This window comes from Carassius auratus, chromosome 27, assembly GCF_003368295.1.
Source record: "Carassius auratus strain Wakin chromosome 27, ASM336829v1, whole genome shotgun sequence".
NCBI lineage: Eukaryota > Metazoa > Chordata > Actinopteri > Cypriniformes > Cyprinidae > Carassius > Carassius auratus.
In genome coordinates, this window is record NC_039269.1 from 451815 (window position 1) to 470633 (window position 18819).

Consider the following 18819-nt stretch of genomic DNA (forward strand, 5'->3'; position numbering starts at 1 on the left):
CGACTAGCACATGCTTGGCACTGCTATGCACACACCTGCCTCCTTATCTTCAAGAACGCTACTATTGTTAGCATAAGGAGATCTTCAAGACACCTGCGCACTGATACTCTATCACAGCCGTTATTCGCCACGACAGATGGAGCTCAGCCAGACACTCATACCTGACTTGGTCATCCCTCTAGAATTAAATTAAATGGTGCACCTCCTATGGAGAAAGTCAATGAAAGAGACACTTCAAACCACTTGCTTTCAGATGAAGGTCTAGGCCCAGTGGTCGATCCGCTGTGATGAGAAAAAGACAAACACTGCAATTTACTGATTGCAATGACACATACTGTACAAATGACAGTTCTTTGGCCAAGATGATACGGCGGAGATCAGTGACTGATCCAGCAGAGCAGCTTTGAGATCTGCAGTGGGCCGTGATATTGGCTGTGCTGTGGACAGTACTGTATGTGGCTTCTGCTGTGAATGTGGACAGAGGGTCTGACTTGCTTTCCTCAGGGCAGACACAAATGTTCAGCAAAAAGAGAGAGTTTGGAAAGAGAAAGTAACACAAAGCAAGTGTTGGATTTGTGCTTAAAACTGTACAATTGTGAGCTCTGTAGTTTCATAAACTGAATCAAAAACAAAACAAATATTGTATTACATAATTACATTGCACAAAGTTAAATGTTTACACAGATCACCCACTGTGCTCTGTAAGCAATTTTGGAAGCTATTCATAATTTTAAATAGTTAAAATACAGTCTTTTTGTAGTTTTTGGAGTAATATTTCAAATTTGACTGGATAAAAATATTTATCTGGTAAAAAAAAAAAAAAACTTCTAACAGAGATAACTTTCCCCATCATCAAACCTCTGTTTTCTACATATACTGTAGCAAGTAACAGAATAGATATAAAGCCATGACAAAATGAAGAGTGACAATTCCGTTTCTCTTCCTCTCCAGTGCCACTTAAGTAAGAGGAAAAAAGTCACATGCAGGTACATGAAAAAAAATAATTTGAGAGGGCATTGGCAAATTACCTGTACTAGTCTACTACTGACAATATTTTCCACATTCACATTGCTTTTTTTAGTTGACATTTCTATATCATTTGAGGTTTGCATGTTCATTGGCTACACACCAGCAAAGTCTCTACTCACTATATATAATATAATTAATAAGATATAATAATATTAATAACAATAATTACCTTGGCTAAGGAAAACAATATTATAAATGTGACCCTGGACCATAAAATAAATGTTTTACCAACCATGCGCTTAAAGAAACTCTCTATATACTACACACATCCTTAATACAGAAACCACTCAAAAAGTGCTGGGTTTTTGCGTCAGTAGCTTGGAGTGTTTGCCTGAACTGAACTACCATTTTACAGTTTCTAATACACCATACACCATAGCTGAAAAACCCAGCAGGCACGTCCTTCATGGTGACTTTCTCAGTATTCATTAAGCTTTTGGAGCAAGACTGCCGTTCTACACTTAAACCTTGTTTATCAAGTGAATTTAGTTCACGCAGTGGCCACAATTCAAAAAATGAAAACAGCCAAGCACCATAAACACAGACCTAATGAGCCAATCACACAAAACACATCACTCAAGGAAAATACGGTGACCAGCATGAAAGCATTACATTATGATTAAGACACGAAACTGTTGTGACTGAAATCTGACACATTTTGCTGTGGTTAGTGGTGGGTATATTTTGCGGGCGCTGCTTGTTCGGTGGCAGGCATGCTAAACAGAGGTGGCAATGGGCCTGTGGTCCTCTGGAAGGTGACTATAAATTACAGGCCGACAGAGTGAGTAATTAGAGCAGGAATTAGACCGTGCCCTCTGGGGACAAAAGTCAACTAAAGAGTGACCTCTCCCGATGCTTCCCAATTTGGAGCCTACACTGTGTAAATTAATCTATTTGCAGCCTAGAGCAGGAGCAAATTGTTTTTGCAGTAACAGATATGTGGAAATTGGACAATAGTAATGAGGGTTCATACACAAGTACAAGCATGCATGCACAAACATAGGCATTTAGAGGGGAAAATACTAAACACTCATTGCATAACAGTAATGTGGTTCGTAGCATGATCTTATCAAATTATTATAACAAAGAATGTTGATTCAACACACACACACACACACATTAAAATAACATATTCAGCTTCCATGGTCTAAGTATAGGGAATATGGTTGCACTTTATTTTACAGTACATGTACTAACATGTACTTATAGTGTACCTACAGTGTTTTTATCTAATAAAGTTCTGGTAATACAAGGTAACTACATGGGGTAGGGTTAGGTTTAGGGGTAGGTTCAGTGTTAGAACCTAGTTATTACATCTTTATTGTAATTACTATAATAAGTACATAGCATGTACATGAGGAACAGGACTGTAAAATAAAGTGCTACCGGTAATTCAAAGAAGACTATGAAGCTAGAAAGTATATAGCAACAGTAATATGGCTATTATAGTATTGTGATTATTGTGACTATATAGATTATTATCTAGTTCTGTGTTGGTATCATAAAATGATGTGGTAACCCCAAGGTACCTTCAAAAATAACCACATAGTAATACCACTACATATGTCCTAAAATACTAGATAGTACCGTAGTACTTTCAGCACAAATATGGTATCTCATTGTAATACTTTGATACTTCGATATATTCCAGACAACTGAAACTGAGTAATTAAGGTATTTATATTGTACAGTAACTCAAAGAACCTTCCAAGCATACCATGGTTCTACCATTGTAAACAGTATGTCCTAAAATACTATTTTAGTACCATGGTACTTTTTGGTACATTTTGGACATGTATATTGTGGTATTTACATGGTATTTCAAAGCTTTCCTTACAAAAAGTACAAATCAAATAGTATACTTGTGCATATTAAATGATACTGAAAATTTACCATTTACATAGTAATCCATTGTAATTATTAAGAATACCATGGAACATGTCAAAAATATCATCAATAATACCATGGAATGACCATTTAATCATGTCTAAAATATAGTTGTACCATGGTACAGGTATTTTTTTTATTTCTTACATTTTTACTTTTTTTGCACAGTAAATGTCCAAAAACACTGTTTTATCATGGTATACATCCAAAAAAAACTGCATCACCATAGTTCTTTTGTTAATGAATGATCACCCTAAACATATACAATGGTATTTGCAAGACAAATTAAATAATTCCATGCAATTATCATGGTACGTACCCAAAGAACCATGGTCATTATATACGCAGAACCTGATTTTACCAAGTGAGACATGTTCCTGGGACAACATCGTTGTTGACCCTGGAACAACATTGTGATTAACCAATCAGATTTGAAGAACCAGTTTATAGATTTTGTGAAGTTTACGCTTAAAATCAGTGTTTGGTGCTTGTACATCAGTGTCATTCATCTATCATATCCTCTGATTTTAGGGATTACTCATGGTTAAGGTTAGGTTTAGGGGTAGGGATATGGTTAAGAATATATTTTTGGAGTAAAATGTTGTTCCAGGGTCAACAAAATATGTTGACCTAGGAACACATCGAACTTGGCAAAATCAGGACGTGCCATTATATACTGTATAAGAGAAGGATTCATGCACATAAAAGTGCATGTGAAAAAATACACTATTAACACTGCATCCTTGAAAAAGCACATTAACGCCATGGTACTTTTTGTAACCGACTCGTGCAGAGAGATATTGAAGAAAACAATTTTATCACACTTGCATGCACATTTCGACATGTTGACATCCAAAGGCAGTCAGGTTAGGATGCTCGCTGTGTGTGTGAAAGTAGCTAGTCTCCCACAGGGCTGTTTAATAAAAAAGCAGATATTCTCCCCACACAGTTGTGGGCATTGGCAGCCCTGCAGTTTGCCACACGGCTGCTAACTCATTAGTATGTCAATAATGACACACTCTTGTCTGTGTGTCTCCTCTGTTTCCCCAGGGGGTGTGGGTGAGGGAGAAACTTTGAGTGAGTTGATATTTCACGTTGCATCACTTTGACAGTATGTGCACGAGCGTTGTGTTTGGGTACACACTTCTGTATGCGTTTTTTCATCTCGTAAACAACGTAATGAGACAATAAAATAGTCAGCTAATGAGCCTGGGACCGTCTCAAAGGCACATGCCTGTTTAGAATGCAACAATGTTGGACAAAGAAACAGACACACAAACACAAGAGTCTCCGAAGGAAAATTTGAGCTCATTCTTCAATGAAAACGCAAATTCAAACTCTAGCTTTCAATTATGAAACGTCAGAATAAGCAGTTGTTGTTCACCAGCACAAAAAGCGAAATCAAAGAGTGTTGATGTGCGTAAAACATGTTGGCTTGGTTGCCGATAGCCTCACGTAAGCTTTTCAAAGACTTCAAAGTCTCTGAATCATCTCAATCTCTCAGAAACCTTTTTTATTAGCAACCCTGTGCCATTTTAGCTTTTATTTCTAATGTGAGTTAAAGTCTGAGCCATTTTCGCATGGCAGAAATACTGCTGTTGACCTCAGACACTAGCTGTTTTATCAAAGATGCTCATTTGACACCTCCAGATCTGATGTGCTTCACATGCTTTTGAAGAGAGAGAGAGAGACAGAGAGTGTGTGAAAGGCTAGCATAGAGCAAGGAAAAGGAGGAGGAGGCTGGGGGTAATCGAAAGTGTGGGGGCGAAAGCCAGGAAAATAACTCACTGGAAGTCATCAGAGGAATAGAGGAGCGAATCTCTCCCGCCACTCAATCCCAGAACTGATGGGGTCCATGGAGTTCAGCATCAGTTCATCAAAACCTGCACGCTTTCATTTCCACATGTGCGCCAATTCAAACCCCGGTTCCTCCGTTGCACCCTCTAAAGTCATACGCAAATCTATGCACACTACATCTATCACTCCCTATCTGCTCTCAAACATGTACATGCACTCTTTCAGCAGAGCTTTTTTTTCGCTCTCACTCTTGCATTATTGATGCAAATCCATTACACTGGCATGGCACGGGGACCGAGGTAGGCCAGAAAGAGGTTCAGATGGAGTCTTGTTCCTGGATGGGGACATGCAGCAGCACTCAACCAATCTCAATGCAAAGCAATCACTTCAAATTCCACAAGCCACACGTGCGTGCAAAGATTCAACATATGTGCATCAGAAGCTGCCAAAACTGTGATCAGAATTGGTATTCTTTTTGTGTCTCAAGAGCTCTAGGCGAAGTATTCCTGGTGGAGAAGAGTACAAATTTTACTTTGAAGCAAAACACGGTAGGAGGGAGAGAGATAGGAGAGAACACATCCCTCCATCCCCCAAAAGGAACATCAGCCTGTGAATATTTTGGTGCTGCTATTTTTGGAATGCCAAAAATAAAAAAGGAGCAAAAGGAGAAATGGTAGATGAAAGTCGGGTAAAAACTGATCACTCTCTCTACCTCTTACATGACCAGGTTTAGTGAAAAGTTGTGGAAGGGTGTATGGTCATAAAAGGAGGCAGTGGTGCCTGGCGCTGATGGACGAGCAAAATTTGTTTAGCTAATGTGGAAATAGAGCTGTAGAGATGCATTATTCAGAGGCTCATGATTATTTCACAGCGCAAAGCAGCCTTCAGGTACATCACAATAGGCTTTGATTATGGCAAGACACGAGGCTTGAAAAGAAAAAGAATGCAAACACAGGCTTAGAGCTAATACAAAACACAATAGTTGTGCAACTTTTCTGACTCTGGTGACTTCTTGCATTCCTTCCTCCTATTCTTCATGTGCATAATAAAAATAAGCAAACGAGTGAATGACATTTCAATCCATTTAAATTTGAATAGAAAGTGCTTCACATTGTGCCGAGTTTCATTTATCTCACCATTGTGTTTTTGTGGCCATATACAATAAGTGTGGTAATTGCTTAGAGACGACACTGAACACGTAATCCTATAAAACAAGACGCACAATGCAAATATGTCATGTGAAAGACATTTACATTTATGTAAAAAAATCTGCAAATCAATGAAGCAAAAGTTAATATATAGATTGCTTAAATACATCCCTAAAATTTGCAATCAATAAAATAAAATACAATTAAATCATATTTTTAAATGTATGTTGAGATATATTTAATACATAAATTTATATGGCAACAATATGGTGCTAAAATATCAATACAATTTATGAATAAGTCCATAGAAATCAGTGAACACCAGAAGTCTATGGCACATACTACATGAACAATTTGCCTAAATGGCAGTGAATGGCATCACTGAGAGTAATTCAAGCATTTAAAAAGAGTATCTGATAGTTTATCACTGGGCTTTCAATCAACGAATGTGGTTTTTCCCAAACTGGAGGCCTGATGTCTTTTTAGAATGATCGGAAGAACTGTAAAGTGGGCAAGATTTTGCAGACAAATGGCTAATAATTGAAACATTGATGGAAAGCAAAATGCTCGCTGGTACAGACAATTTATGATTTGTCGTAAAATTCTGTAGCTTTCATAAGCCTGTCTTTTGATTTTTGCCTAAAGCCTTCAGAAGCAATATAATAATAATAAAAATAGTTATTTTCCATTGACTTTCCATGCACCAGCTGACACCAAAATGAATCATTTTTGTAACCTGTTTTTCATTTTTAAATATATTTTTCTGGAAAAGAGAAGAAACATTTAAAAATATGCTTAAATAATGGCATGGCTTTGCAAAACATGACAACACTTGTGTGTATTTGCTGTAAATCTGTGCAAGTTCCTGGAAAATCAAATGACACGTGTTCCTCGCCTGATTTATATTAGCTTTAAGCTCCAGTGGGACTCATCTATTTGTCTATAGTTTAAGTTTTACAGCATTCGATAAGCTGCACGCTCTCCTCTGTGAGATCTCATTATAAGTCTTCATGTATTCATTAAAGCAAGTAAGCGGTCATGCATGGAATGCAATCCATCTAACACAAAACAATACAGCGTCTTAAGCGCATCGCCAAAGGAAGCCACAGATGCGGTGCATGTAATTGTGAGTAGATAAGCGTACAATGAATGTCATATTGACAGGACAGAGTGTAATTTTCTACCGGAGCGGTGTGGGTCGATGATCTGAGCGAGACAGGGATAAATGACACGCCTGCACAGGTTTTTCCACGCCAGTACCGACTGGTCGGAATGGGCCATGCACAGATCCTTGGTACACGCACACGCACCTCCAATCGATGAGCAGAAGTGTCTATGCAAACAAATCTTTGAATATTGATTTAGGCTAGTGTTTGAAGAGCCATTAACGGATGACTCGCCTTGCGTCTTAACCAATGTAGACACAGAGCTGCCGAGATCTCCCTTATGTCTTTGTTTAATGGCCATTGTGGAAAATAATTATGCTCATTTTTATAGCTTTAATTCGATGCAACCGTTCAAGGTGCACTGTTCATTTTAATAGAAAAAGCCATGCCCTGCTGAAAACCCCAGATGAACTATGGGCAGTGCCACTGAGGCAAGGTTGGGGACTAGATCAAAGCCTTTATAGCCACATGACAGCCTCTGTATTTGTAGGTATCCAAAGTCTATCCAAAACGTCTTTTTATTATTTACTCACCATCTTATTATTTCAAACCTGCTGTTATTAACCTTGGAACAGATACAGCACATCTGTGATGAAACAGAAGCTCACCATGTGATGTTAAGATAAAAAAATAAATTAAAAAAAATCAAATCATTTTATGTAATTTAATGGTGTTTTGTTTTTGTTTTTTAGATTTATAGATCTTTCTATGGATGGAAAATAGCTTTTTTTCTCATAACAGCACAAGTTTGGAACAACATGGATAACTAAATATAATTTTTAGTTTAATTATTCCTTTATTGTTGCTAAATCTTATACCAAAATAGACTTTAAACCTCTATTCCATGTGATTATAGAGGGAGAGACAAAGAGAAACAAAGTTAGAAAGTGACCAATAAAAAAGACAAACAGTACAGAATACCCCCCCCCCCCCCAATCAAGTATTTCCCTCCTCTCACTTGGCATCACTCTCTACCTCTTCATCATTATTTCCCTCTAACTGAAAAGAGTGGCTGGGGGGGTGGGGGGGGGTAAAGAGGCAGGTGTGAGGAAGATTGCAAAATCAATAGGGCTAAATGGAGTTGCAGCGGGAGCCACTGAGTGTCCTCTCAGAGTGCTGATGAGACTGCAAGGAGCTGTATTTGGATGAGATGCCCAGCAGCCAACACCCTGTCTTTTTTTTTCTTCTCCCTCTCTTCTCCAACCTAAAGTGTGTCTGCCATGCTATCACCGCAAAGCTATTTTACTAGATCAATGTCGGCTTCTTAATAGAACACGACGCTCACACTGCTGCAGGCCACTAGGCTGGGGTGGAGACGGCAGCGTCAATCAAATCTTCTACAGGTGCCTTAGATCAGCACACAGCCATAAGTGTCAGAAATACCACAGCACCTGCAGCCCCTCCCTTACCTCCTGACAAACTTGTCAACAGTGCCTGACTGACACAAACAAATTCACGTCCTTCTACCCAGCCAACAAGCACCTTAAGGTATTAGCAGTCTGTGCCTGTGTGGATCTTATGCTGCACACACAAAAATATTTTCACATAATTTCGTTTTTTTTGTATCTTCACATAATTTCATATTTCATGTATATATTACATATTGAAAAGGCAAAATCTAGTTAAAATTCCTGTTCCTGCTTGTAATGAGCGCTGGTGACTGAATTTGCTCAATTCTGAAAAATGTGTGGCATGAAATCTTGGAAAATAGGGATGTGGGTTGATAAAGTGGGTAGTCATTGGATTCGACAAAATGTGGTTGGGGGCATTAGAGCTTATTACTTTTGGATGGATGAACATACAATATCTTGGGTGTTCTATGCCATATCAGCATCTAAGGCTAATTTCATGACCAGAACAGGATCATGTCAGTTAAAATACTTATACTACTTAACATTAAAAGGGAGACGAGGGATAGAAAGCTGGGATAAATTATTTAAGCAACCATTCAAAAAGTTTTGGGTTGATAAGAAAAAAAAAAGAAGAAGAAAAAACCCATTAAGAACACTTTTATGCTCACCAAGGCTGCTTTTATATTTGATAAAAATATAGTAAGAATAGATAGATTACAATTTATGATAAAGGTTATCTATTTTAATAGATTTTAAAATCGAATTAATTCCTTTGATGGCAAAGATGAATTTTCAGCAGCTAAATTTCTCCAGTGTCAGTGCCACTTGTTCCTTCTGAAATCATTCTAATATACTGAGTTTGCGCTCAAGAATTATTTTTAAGAAAATATAAAAAACAAACAAAATACAAACCCTGATTTTTATTATATATATATATATATATATATATATATATATATATATATATATATATATATATATATATATATAATTAAAAATCAGGGTTTGTATTTTGTTTGTTTTTTATATTTTTATATAATATATATATATATATATATATATATATATATATATATATATATATATATATATATATATATATATATATAACAATATATATATATATATATATATATATATATATATATATATATATATATATATATATATATATATATATATATATATATATATATATATATGTATATATATAACAATATATATAAGTAGGCTGCTTTTGGCCAGAACAAGGTGAAAAGTGTTCAAGACATTATTCAGAAGAGTCAGAAGTTTGTTTGTTGGGATTAAAGATACATTTCAAACTAACTACAGTGACTTTTACAACTGGATAATCTGTTGTTTAGGTATCAGTGGCAAGCAGTCAGAGGCAGGGCAGAGAGAAAAGAAAGAAAAACAGATGTGTCTCATGTTGAGAACAGAGCAGTGCTGTGCTCTGAGATCAAGGCAAGCATATTCTGTTTACTGCCTCCAAGCTGGAGAGACACCATTATCAAGCCATGCTGGAGAAGAGGTACATGGCAGGGAAAACAGGAAGAGAGAAAATGCACTGAAGTGTAAACAAGCACATTCACACCTCCTCTCACACTCTATCCTTTTTCAGATCCTTTCATTTGCAAGCAGATATCAGATGCAAAGAAATACTCTTTCCTACAAAAATCAACAAAGTGGCCATGAAAGATAAATGTATAAAAAAAAGACATACAGAGAATATCACAGCATATCGGTAAAACACAAGCCAACAGCTATATTCAGACTTTCTGCTCTGCAACATTTCATGTGGTGGATGTTGTGATAAATATATGCATTTGTATCAAAGTTTATTATTGGTTATTACATATGTGTATGTATGTATACGGAAGTGTTCAGTAAAACATATCTAAGAATTGATGTGCAAGTCTAGCGTTGTTTTTGACATGGTGTCAGAAGACTTTTAGCTCAGTGGACTCTGATAGACTGTTGCTATAATTCCCTTATACGTGAAGAACTGCACAGTAGAGAATATGCTCAAATTTTCGCAGCCAGAAAGTTTCCCTCTTGAAAGATCGAGTGAATGGCCAGAGTTGAAACAGAGATTCATGCGTTACAGAACAGCCACCACATTATCACTGGAGGACGGCTATGTGGAGGTCAGTGCTCTCATTTATTCCATGGGGAAGGATGCAGAGAATATATTCAAAATGCTCACATTTGATAATGACGATGACAGAGATAACTATGAAGTGGTGATTCAGAAGTTTGACGAGCAATTAATTCCCAGAAGAAACGTGATATACGAACATGCACGGTTTCATCAGTGGTGTCAGCGAGAGGGAGAGACTGTAGAAGCATTCATAAGAGGGCTTTGGGAGCTCTCGGAACATTGTGATTATCGCGAATTAAAAGAGCAATGCAAAAATTTCAAAGTATATGGTCGTACTCATGAAGAACATGACCAGGGGGTGGGACAAGAGTCAAGAGGAGGCATTCACAAAAGTGAAAGAAATGTTAGTAGCGGCCCCAGTGCTGGCATATGGATGTGCGAAAAAGCTGTCATGATATCTCTGAGGTTTAGAGACCTTCAAAGTACTCACAGATCATAAACCTTTAGTCCCTTTGATAAACCAGAAAAACCTTGACGAAGTACCCATTTGCTGTCAGCGGCTCCTAATAAGGATGATGCCCTTTAACCCTGTGGCAGTGTATACCCCAGGAAAGTCTCTGCTTATAGCGGACACACTGAACAGACACCCCCTGGCCAACTCAGAACAGTCATACATTGAAGAGGAAGTCGAGGCCTGTGTAGCTGGAGTCGAGGAGCACTTGCCAGCTTAATCCCAGAAGCTACATCAGATAGCTGATGCTACGAAAGTAGTTGTAGAGTTGCAAAGCGTGCTTAAAAATGTCCAGCAAGGGTGGCCTAAACATATAAGAGCGGTGCCTGTCAATCTGCGAGCCTACTTTAGCCAACAAGGGTTTCTGAGTGAGTCTGCAGGGCTTCTCCTGCATAGAACAAGAATCATAATCCCAATCAAAATGAGGGATGAAGTTCTTGCTCACATTCATGAAGGTCACCATGGACTTAGTAAGTTTTGTGAGCGGGTTTGTAACAAGTTTCTTATTGGTTATTACATATGTGTATGTACGTATACGGAAGTGTTTAGTAAAACATATCTAAGAAGCGATGTGAAAGTCTAGCGTGGTTTCTGACAGATGTTGTGTAGATTGTAGGTAAAAGCACTGCTCCTTCTGCAGCTGACCTTGTTTTATGGCAGCCTGTCTACTGACCCCATATTGTTTACTTGTGTTCCTCATCAACTGGCTGAGCTCTGACCACAGGAGAGAAGCTGAAGCTTTGAAAGGAGCTCATTTTCCCTCTGACCTATAACAAACTAAGTACAGCCATCAAGAACCCTGAGGCAGAACCATTCTTCAAACTGAGCTTATTGTTTATTGTCATAATAATTGCATGGACTCGCTGGAATAATTATATGTTGGTTAAACACAGACACACACACACACAAATTATGACTTGTATGAACTCAAAATATATGAAAGGGGATACACATTAGCTTGTTAAAGTACACTTTTTTAATATAGTAAAACAATAATATTGTGAAATATAATTTCAATTTAAACTATTTCAATACATTGAAATGTAATTTATTTCTGTGATGGAAGGATTAGAACTGACTTTGGAACATGATCCTTTAAAAATGATTCAAATAAGCTGATTTGGCACTCAAGAAACATTTCTAATTATTATCAAAGTTAAAACCAGTTGGAATGCTTAATATGTTTTTGCAAAAAAAAAAACAGTGATACATTTTTTATCAGGTTTCAAGTTAAAAACAGAAATTAATTGTAATACTGTAAATGTCTTAACTGTCACTTTTAATGAATTTAATACTGAGAGTATTCACCTCTTTTGAAAAAAAAAAAAAATGAATGAATGAATGAATAAATAAATAAAATAAAATAAAATCATACAGAACCAAAACCTAAACTGTAGTGCATATAAACTGTAGTGCAAAACCCGGAAGCAAGTAATAGGAGTATTTTATTTATTTTATCTAGTAAAACGATTCCATATTTTTTTATGTCCATTTTGTAGCACTTAGTTAAGTGTAGCCAAACCTAACTTTATTCTGGCCAAGAACCAACAATTTAGGCAGGAAGAAACTGTCTGACATGTAAAGCGACCAACCACAATCTCTCTGAAATAGATTTTAAAAAATCACAATAATTACAAGACCACAATTAATGACAATAAACAAATAACACCAAGAAAATCTATGTAAACCTCAGTATTTCAATGGAATCCAAATTTTATAAGTACTGATACTTTTACCAATACAACATACAATTCTACTCACAGACATCTAGTTTACTTCCTAAAAAGTGTCTCAAGCCAAATTCTGATTCCACCAAGCTCACAACCCTTGGCAAGAGTTTAGTTCTTCCACACTGAATAATCAAGGGACCCTTCAATCATATTTAATCTAGTGAATTTTGCCAGCGCTTGCCATTTTACTGTGCATATACATCAGCCGGTTAATGATCAGACTGTGTGGATGTGGCATGTCTTTATAAATCCACTATAAAAAGCCTGTCAGAGCAAGTAGTAAGTTGTCATTCAGCAGATGTTTTTACTCAAAGTGACTTACAATTTACTCACACTGACAGAGATTAGATAGGATTGCCAAGTAGCTGTTCTGTCGGTTGCTAGTAGCAAGTAACAGCTAAACTATATTATGAGGCAAATCACATCTCAGAATATTTCAGTATCGCTACATGAGTGTTCATGTTTGCCTCCAATTGGCAACTGAAAGTCAATAACTCCGTCTGAAAGACCCTATACAGGGTCAATTCTCCTGGAGTGACCTGAGGTTAAGTGCCTTGCTCAAAAGGCAAAATAGCCAAAGCTCATGTCTCATCCTAGGGACTCAAATGTATAAACTTTCGGCTACCAGCCCAGATCTTTCACCACTATGTTAGACAACTGCCACAGGTCCGAGATGTTGCGCTTGGGCTAGTGCACGTCTGGATTTGAGAATGTGTATGTGCGTGTAATTTGCGGTTAAGGGTTGGTGTGGGCGAAGGACTATCATTATGTTCCCTGCGAGAGGTCATAGCTGTGGAGAGCTTTTCATGCTGATTACACGTCTCACCTCGGCTCTCTGTTCCCCTTGGCAAGCGTTGAGAGGCACGGTGACACACATATAAAGTCTGTTTAGTGCTCTCCATCAAAAGATTAGTCCGCACTCAACATTAGCCAAGGGAAATGCTGAAAATCAAGGTGCTTCCAAACACAGACAAGCCGGATTATGAGCCAAATAAGCACTGGGAGAGAAAACGTGAGTGCTGTCTATGTGTCGGCTTTCCAATTTGTCCTTCTGATAATAATCATTTTACCAGTGACAGATCACTCATTGCAATGGAAAGATCAGTCACATGGATAATGAATAATTCAAAAACAGGTAATTGAAAATTATACAGAGCGAACTTGACTTCACAAGTGATTACTATAAATGGAGCCCGATCAGTGAGGCATTTTTTCCCGTCCTGTTTATCACAGGGCTCGTTGTGATGTTGACGTGCATGTGAGACAGGTGCCTGGGGGCTCCTCACCTGTTCCAGTCTCCAGTGGAACTCTGCCGGCCTGAAGGAGTCCAGCTGAATAAAGTCTCGCCTCAGAAGGAACACCAGACGGCAGTTGTGGACATATAGAGAGTAATGATGCCTGTTCATCTCTGCAAAAAGAAAACACAGAAAAGCCTTACTGTAAGTGCTTAAAAAATAATGCTAGACAGGGCAAATAAATGATGTGTTATTTTAGGACTGTAAAATAACTTTTCTACAAATCATTCACAATGGCTGCCAAAGCAAGAACGTCGTGTCGATTATAGATTTACATTCATAGATTTCCATGCCTCGCTCTGAGAGCTTGTCTGAACTGCATAGTCATGTTAGAAAACTTCTCGACTGTTATACAAGGCTGAGTCATAAAAATTACACTACAAACAAGGAGATAAGATTTGACATAGCGAAAAATGAACACATACCGTGGTTCTGCAGAAACTCTAAATGAAATAATTCCAGTCAGGGATGGACTGACTGGCAGGATACATTTCCTAAATCCTCCTCAAAAATCCAGGGATAACCAGCTTACTACCAACCACTTTTTACTCATTTATAGAATAAATGAATTGACAAATCATATTCAAGTCTTATATTACTTAAAAAAATATTCCAAATAAGTGCAGTTATTTTGAATTTTCTGTTCGACAAATAATCCTAAAAATGTATCAAGGCTTCCACAAAAATATTAAATAGCACAATTGTTTAGCAAAACATTGCTTTTTCTGAAGACTGAGTAATGGCCACTGAAAATGTATTATATATTATGTACTATTTATTCCTTTTTGTTTTTTGTTTTTCATTTGGGTTACCATTGCTGTCATGTAGTCCTAGCTTTAAGTTGATCTTTAAAAGTACTTTTAACTTAATAGTGATTTTTATAATGTTACATTATAATGTTGCAATTTCTAAAATGCACTTGTACCATTTAATTTAATTTAAATTTACAATGCTAAATCCTAACAGGATGTGCATGAGAGAGCTGCCATTCAAACTGAGACTCCTGTTAAAGCGCTTTCTTCTTTGTTATTGAAACTTTTCACTGTTCACCACGTGTCTTACTCAAAGAAAGTCTGGACTGCTTTCAAGCTTTCTCAGAATCCTCTCATTGATCAAGGTGGCTGCCACATCTCCTCCACACGGCGCCCCTCTCCACTCACCTCAACGCCGCTGCCTGATGTCTCTTGTGCGGCTGCTTTTAGTGCATGTTGAATTGATTTAGTCTCACACCCACTCAACATGACGCCTGGGATCAATGAACTCGAAAGAGCCCTGCCAAGCAGTCGGCCCCCATCAGGGCCACTCGGTCTCGGAGAACTGGCCGCTGACAGTCATGCTGCATTTCTTCCTGACCAGAGTTTCCCTTTAACCCTTTTTAGAGAATTGTGTTCTTAACCACTCTTTAATCCAGATCTAATCCATAACCTTAATCTCTCTCCTTAATGCTCCCGGGCATCATCTGGTACTGATCAAACTTTTCTTGGGTTTGCATGATACATCCGTAGCACTGATCTCTTCGATTCTACCAAACTGTGGATGGATCACCAGATTAGGAAACTCCAGACATAAAGTGGTGGCCAGAATTATTAGTGTGGAGCACTGGCTGTTGTCAGACTCCTTGTGAAAACAAAAACCTCTCTGAGTTATTACAATTAATGGTAAAATGAATGTTTTGAAAGATTTCCTACTTGACACACTACAGCAAAAGATATATATAACTGACTTAAAACCACTTTTAGCTGGTGGAAATACTAGTGTTATAATAATATTGGCCACCACTATAATCTAAAATATATTAGCACTATTTAATGAAAAAAAAAGTATATATAAACCCTGCCTTTCTTAAAGGTTTAGCACATGCCTACTGGGTCACCATACTGTAGCTCACCAGTTTTATCGGAATTACACAGCAACGTCTCCTTCTCGGCTCTCAGTCCAGGACTTGGCCCGTGCTTCATCCATGTTGCAATGGTAAACTGATCCGTCAGGTTCTGTGGCACAACCCACTCTGGGATATTTGCCGCTTGTCGTCCATCAAATCTGAAGATGAGGTCGCTGTCCCGGCCACTGTCTGTCAGCAAGGAAGCCGTCCAATTGGTGGACACGCTCGGTGCCGGGAGAAGGTCTGTGCTGCCCGAGGCTGCTCCTGCGGAGATAAAAGCACATAGGTTAGTTCAGGTTACCGCAAGAGGCAGCGATGAAAAATTACAAGCTGTCTGTCACAAAGAGTTAAAATCATGTTCGTTGCCCTGGCATTCAAAAATACTGTGCATACAGCACACTTCAAATCAAATTAGAGATGAAAAGCAAGTAACATTTGGTTCCGAGACCCACATTCAACCCTGACTGAAATGTCATTTCTGAAAGCAAATGTCTCATTACAAAACTGCTGTCGGATACATCCTAGCAACAATCTGGCACGTTAAGCTAGGGTGATCATGTGGGTTAAAAAAAGTTTGAGTATGGATTCCTCATCAGCTTGGAAGCATATGTTAGGGATATGTGAACCATCCTTTAAAAAGGCAAAACTTTGAATTATAAGTAATTGTGTTCACACTCGCTTTGAGGACAAGTCTAGTACAGATGCCCTAAATATGCAAGGGTAGCACCACCTATCAATCTTTGATTAGCCGTCCTCCCTCCCTTCCATGCCTCTCTCTGCGTTTTTTATTTGGGAATACATGAGGATACTGAATCTTTTTTCCCCCACTCAGGGGTGACTGGATGGCCAGCACAGAGGGACAGAATGAGCGATGAGCGGCGGCGATGTCAGAGCAGCATGTTCTCATTCCACAGCTCCACATCACTCACTTCGCCACGGGACCAAAGAGAGACAGGGGCGAGAGAGAATATGGCAGCGGCTCTGCTTTTAAGCTATGCAATATTTATTTCTGCCAATCGATATTGGACGATAAATTCACCGCCAGACTCCAAGTGAGCATCTGAGCTCTTCTGAGAGATTCCATTTCCAGCGATACCGTAAAGGTACAGGTCAATGAGATTACATTACGCAAGCAATTTCTAGTGCTACATGAGTCTCAGTGGCAGCTCTTGTCATCAAATGTCCAGTCCAGACTAAACTGTCTGAATTTCAAGGTTGTACACTACTGGTCACACACTGGGTCTTTGGGGTTTTCACAAAGCATATATTTACCTAAATTATCTAGGTGTGCTTTTGAAAAAAACATATCATACTTTGTTGGAAGCTTTGATGTCTATTTCAGAAACACTTCAAAAATGTGCCTATTTTCAAACAATAAACTATTATTTTAGCTAACTGTACAAAGTGCTTGGGCAAAAGCAACTGACATCAACAGGGGAAATGAGTATTATTGAGAGAGCCAAGATGGTAAAAAGATCAACACACTTAATGCTTCTCAAATCAGTCAGCTTTAATCACTCCACAACTGATGTGTGCCAGCGTGGCTCTGACTTCATAATGCATCACTGTCAAAGAGTCTTTTATCAGATTAAAATGACACATGAAAATTGTTTTACAATATAACCCATTTTAAAGTGTGTCCAATATTTGTACATGAGATATGGTTAGGTGAATTGTAGGGATGAACTGATATTAAAATTCTTCCCCATTATACTAAGCCAGTAATTGTTTTCTAGTTATAACTCATAACTGGCAGATTTAATAAATCAATACTACTTTGTCTAAATAAATAAATATAGTATATAGCTATAGTATGACAAAAAAAGAGAGGTATTTAACATTGATATTAGATAATTAATGCTTTGGAAGACTTAAGGTCCTTGCACACCGAGTCCGATTTTTTTATGATGGATGAAAGGTTTGGAGGCAGTGTGTATATGTGATTGACACCACATGAGGACATATTTATTTTTTAAGCGCGTTAATTTCAGAGGAGAATTTCAGACTGTGCAAAGACAGTTTTAGAAATAACTATAACTCACTTAAAAACTGTTAGATTATGGTAAAATAAGTAAAATAAAGTAAAATAATGTGCATGAAAAATTAAATATCCATTGCACACCATTACATGCCCCACTATTGAATAATAAATTATACATTCTATAATATTGTGCATCTCTATTTAAATGTAGAAGTTTGTGAATTGAATTAAGCTCATTAAGCTCAGCAAACCAAATCAAAGCAGTTCTGGACTGACTCATAAAAGATTTGTGTTGAAGTGAATCATACCGCAGAGCTTCTGCAGAGACTTCTCAGAATAGGTCTCTCTGTCACAGCCCTTCCCAATATGACTGGTCTGCAGTTCTACCATGGCTCGCACTGAAGATAAAGGGCCATCACAGGTCTCCAGGTGCATCTTGGGAAAGAGCTGCCTGCTGCCTGTTCCAGGTTCATAATCCACACGCTTGTTCCACCCTGGGAGAAAAACACATATTAGAAACCGGTCTCAAGACAGTCTCAAGCCTCCAGGTTTTCATCCAAAATATCTTAAATTGTGTTCAGAAGATGAACAGAGATTTTACCGATTAGGAACAACATGGGAGTAAGTGATTAATGACAAAATGTTCATTTTGGGGTGGAGTAACCCTTTAATATTAATTGCCCAACTTTTCCCCACCATGCTTCAACACCCTTTAAAATCACTATCACTTTGATACATTTTGATATTGGTTATTTGCCTTCATATCAGAGTTCAGCTGTTGCTACAGGATCTGTTGTCACCCCATATCAGATTTACATCTATGCTGTATCATTTTTATCTTTCAGTACAAACACAAAGAGGTTAAACCAATCGGGACAGAAGCTATGGGTAAAAGCAAACATCAATGTCACAGGAAAAAAGGAATCCATGTGGAACTATT

General features: G+C 37.9%; 1 protein-coding gene across 2 annotated transcripts in view; it reads right to left on the reverse strand.

The window, feature by feature from the left end:
* The window catches only part of clstn2a (calsyntenin 2a), a 228798-nt gene that overhangs the window by 65524 nt on the left and 144455 nt on the right, over window positions 1-18819 (reverse strand). For both annotated transcript variants that reach the window (XM_026205013.1, XM_026205012.1), the window contains exons 6-8: window positions 18188-18373; window positions 15905-16162; window positions 14008-14129 (exon numbers count right to left, since the gene is read on the reverse strand). In XM_026205013.1, coding sequence (XP_026060798.1) covers window positions 14008-14129; window positions 15905-16162; window positions 18188-18373 — 566 coding nt within the window. The remainder of the gene's footprint in view (window positions 1-14007; window positions 14130-15904; window positions 16163-18187; window positions 18374-18819) is intronic.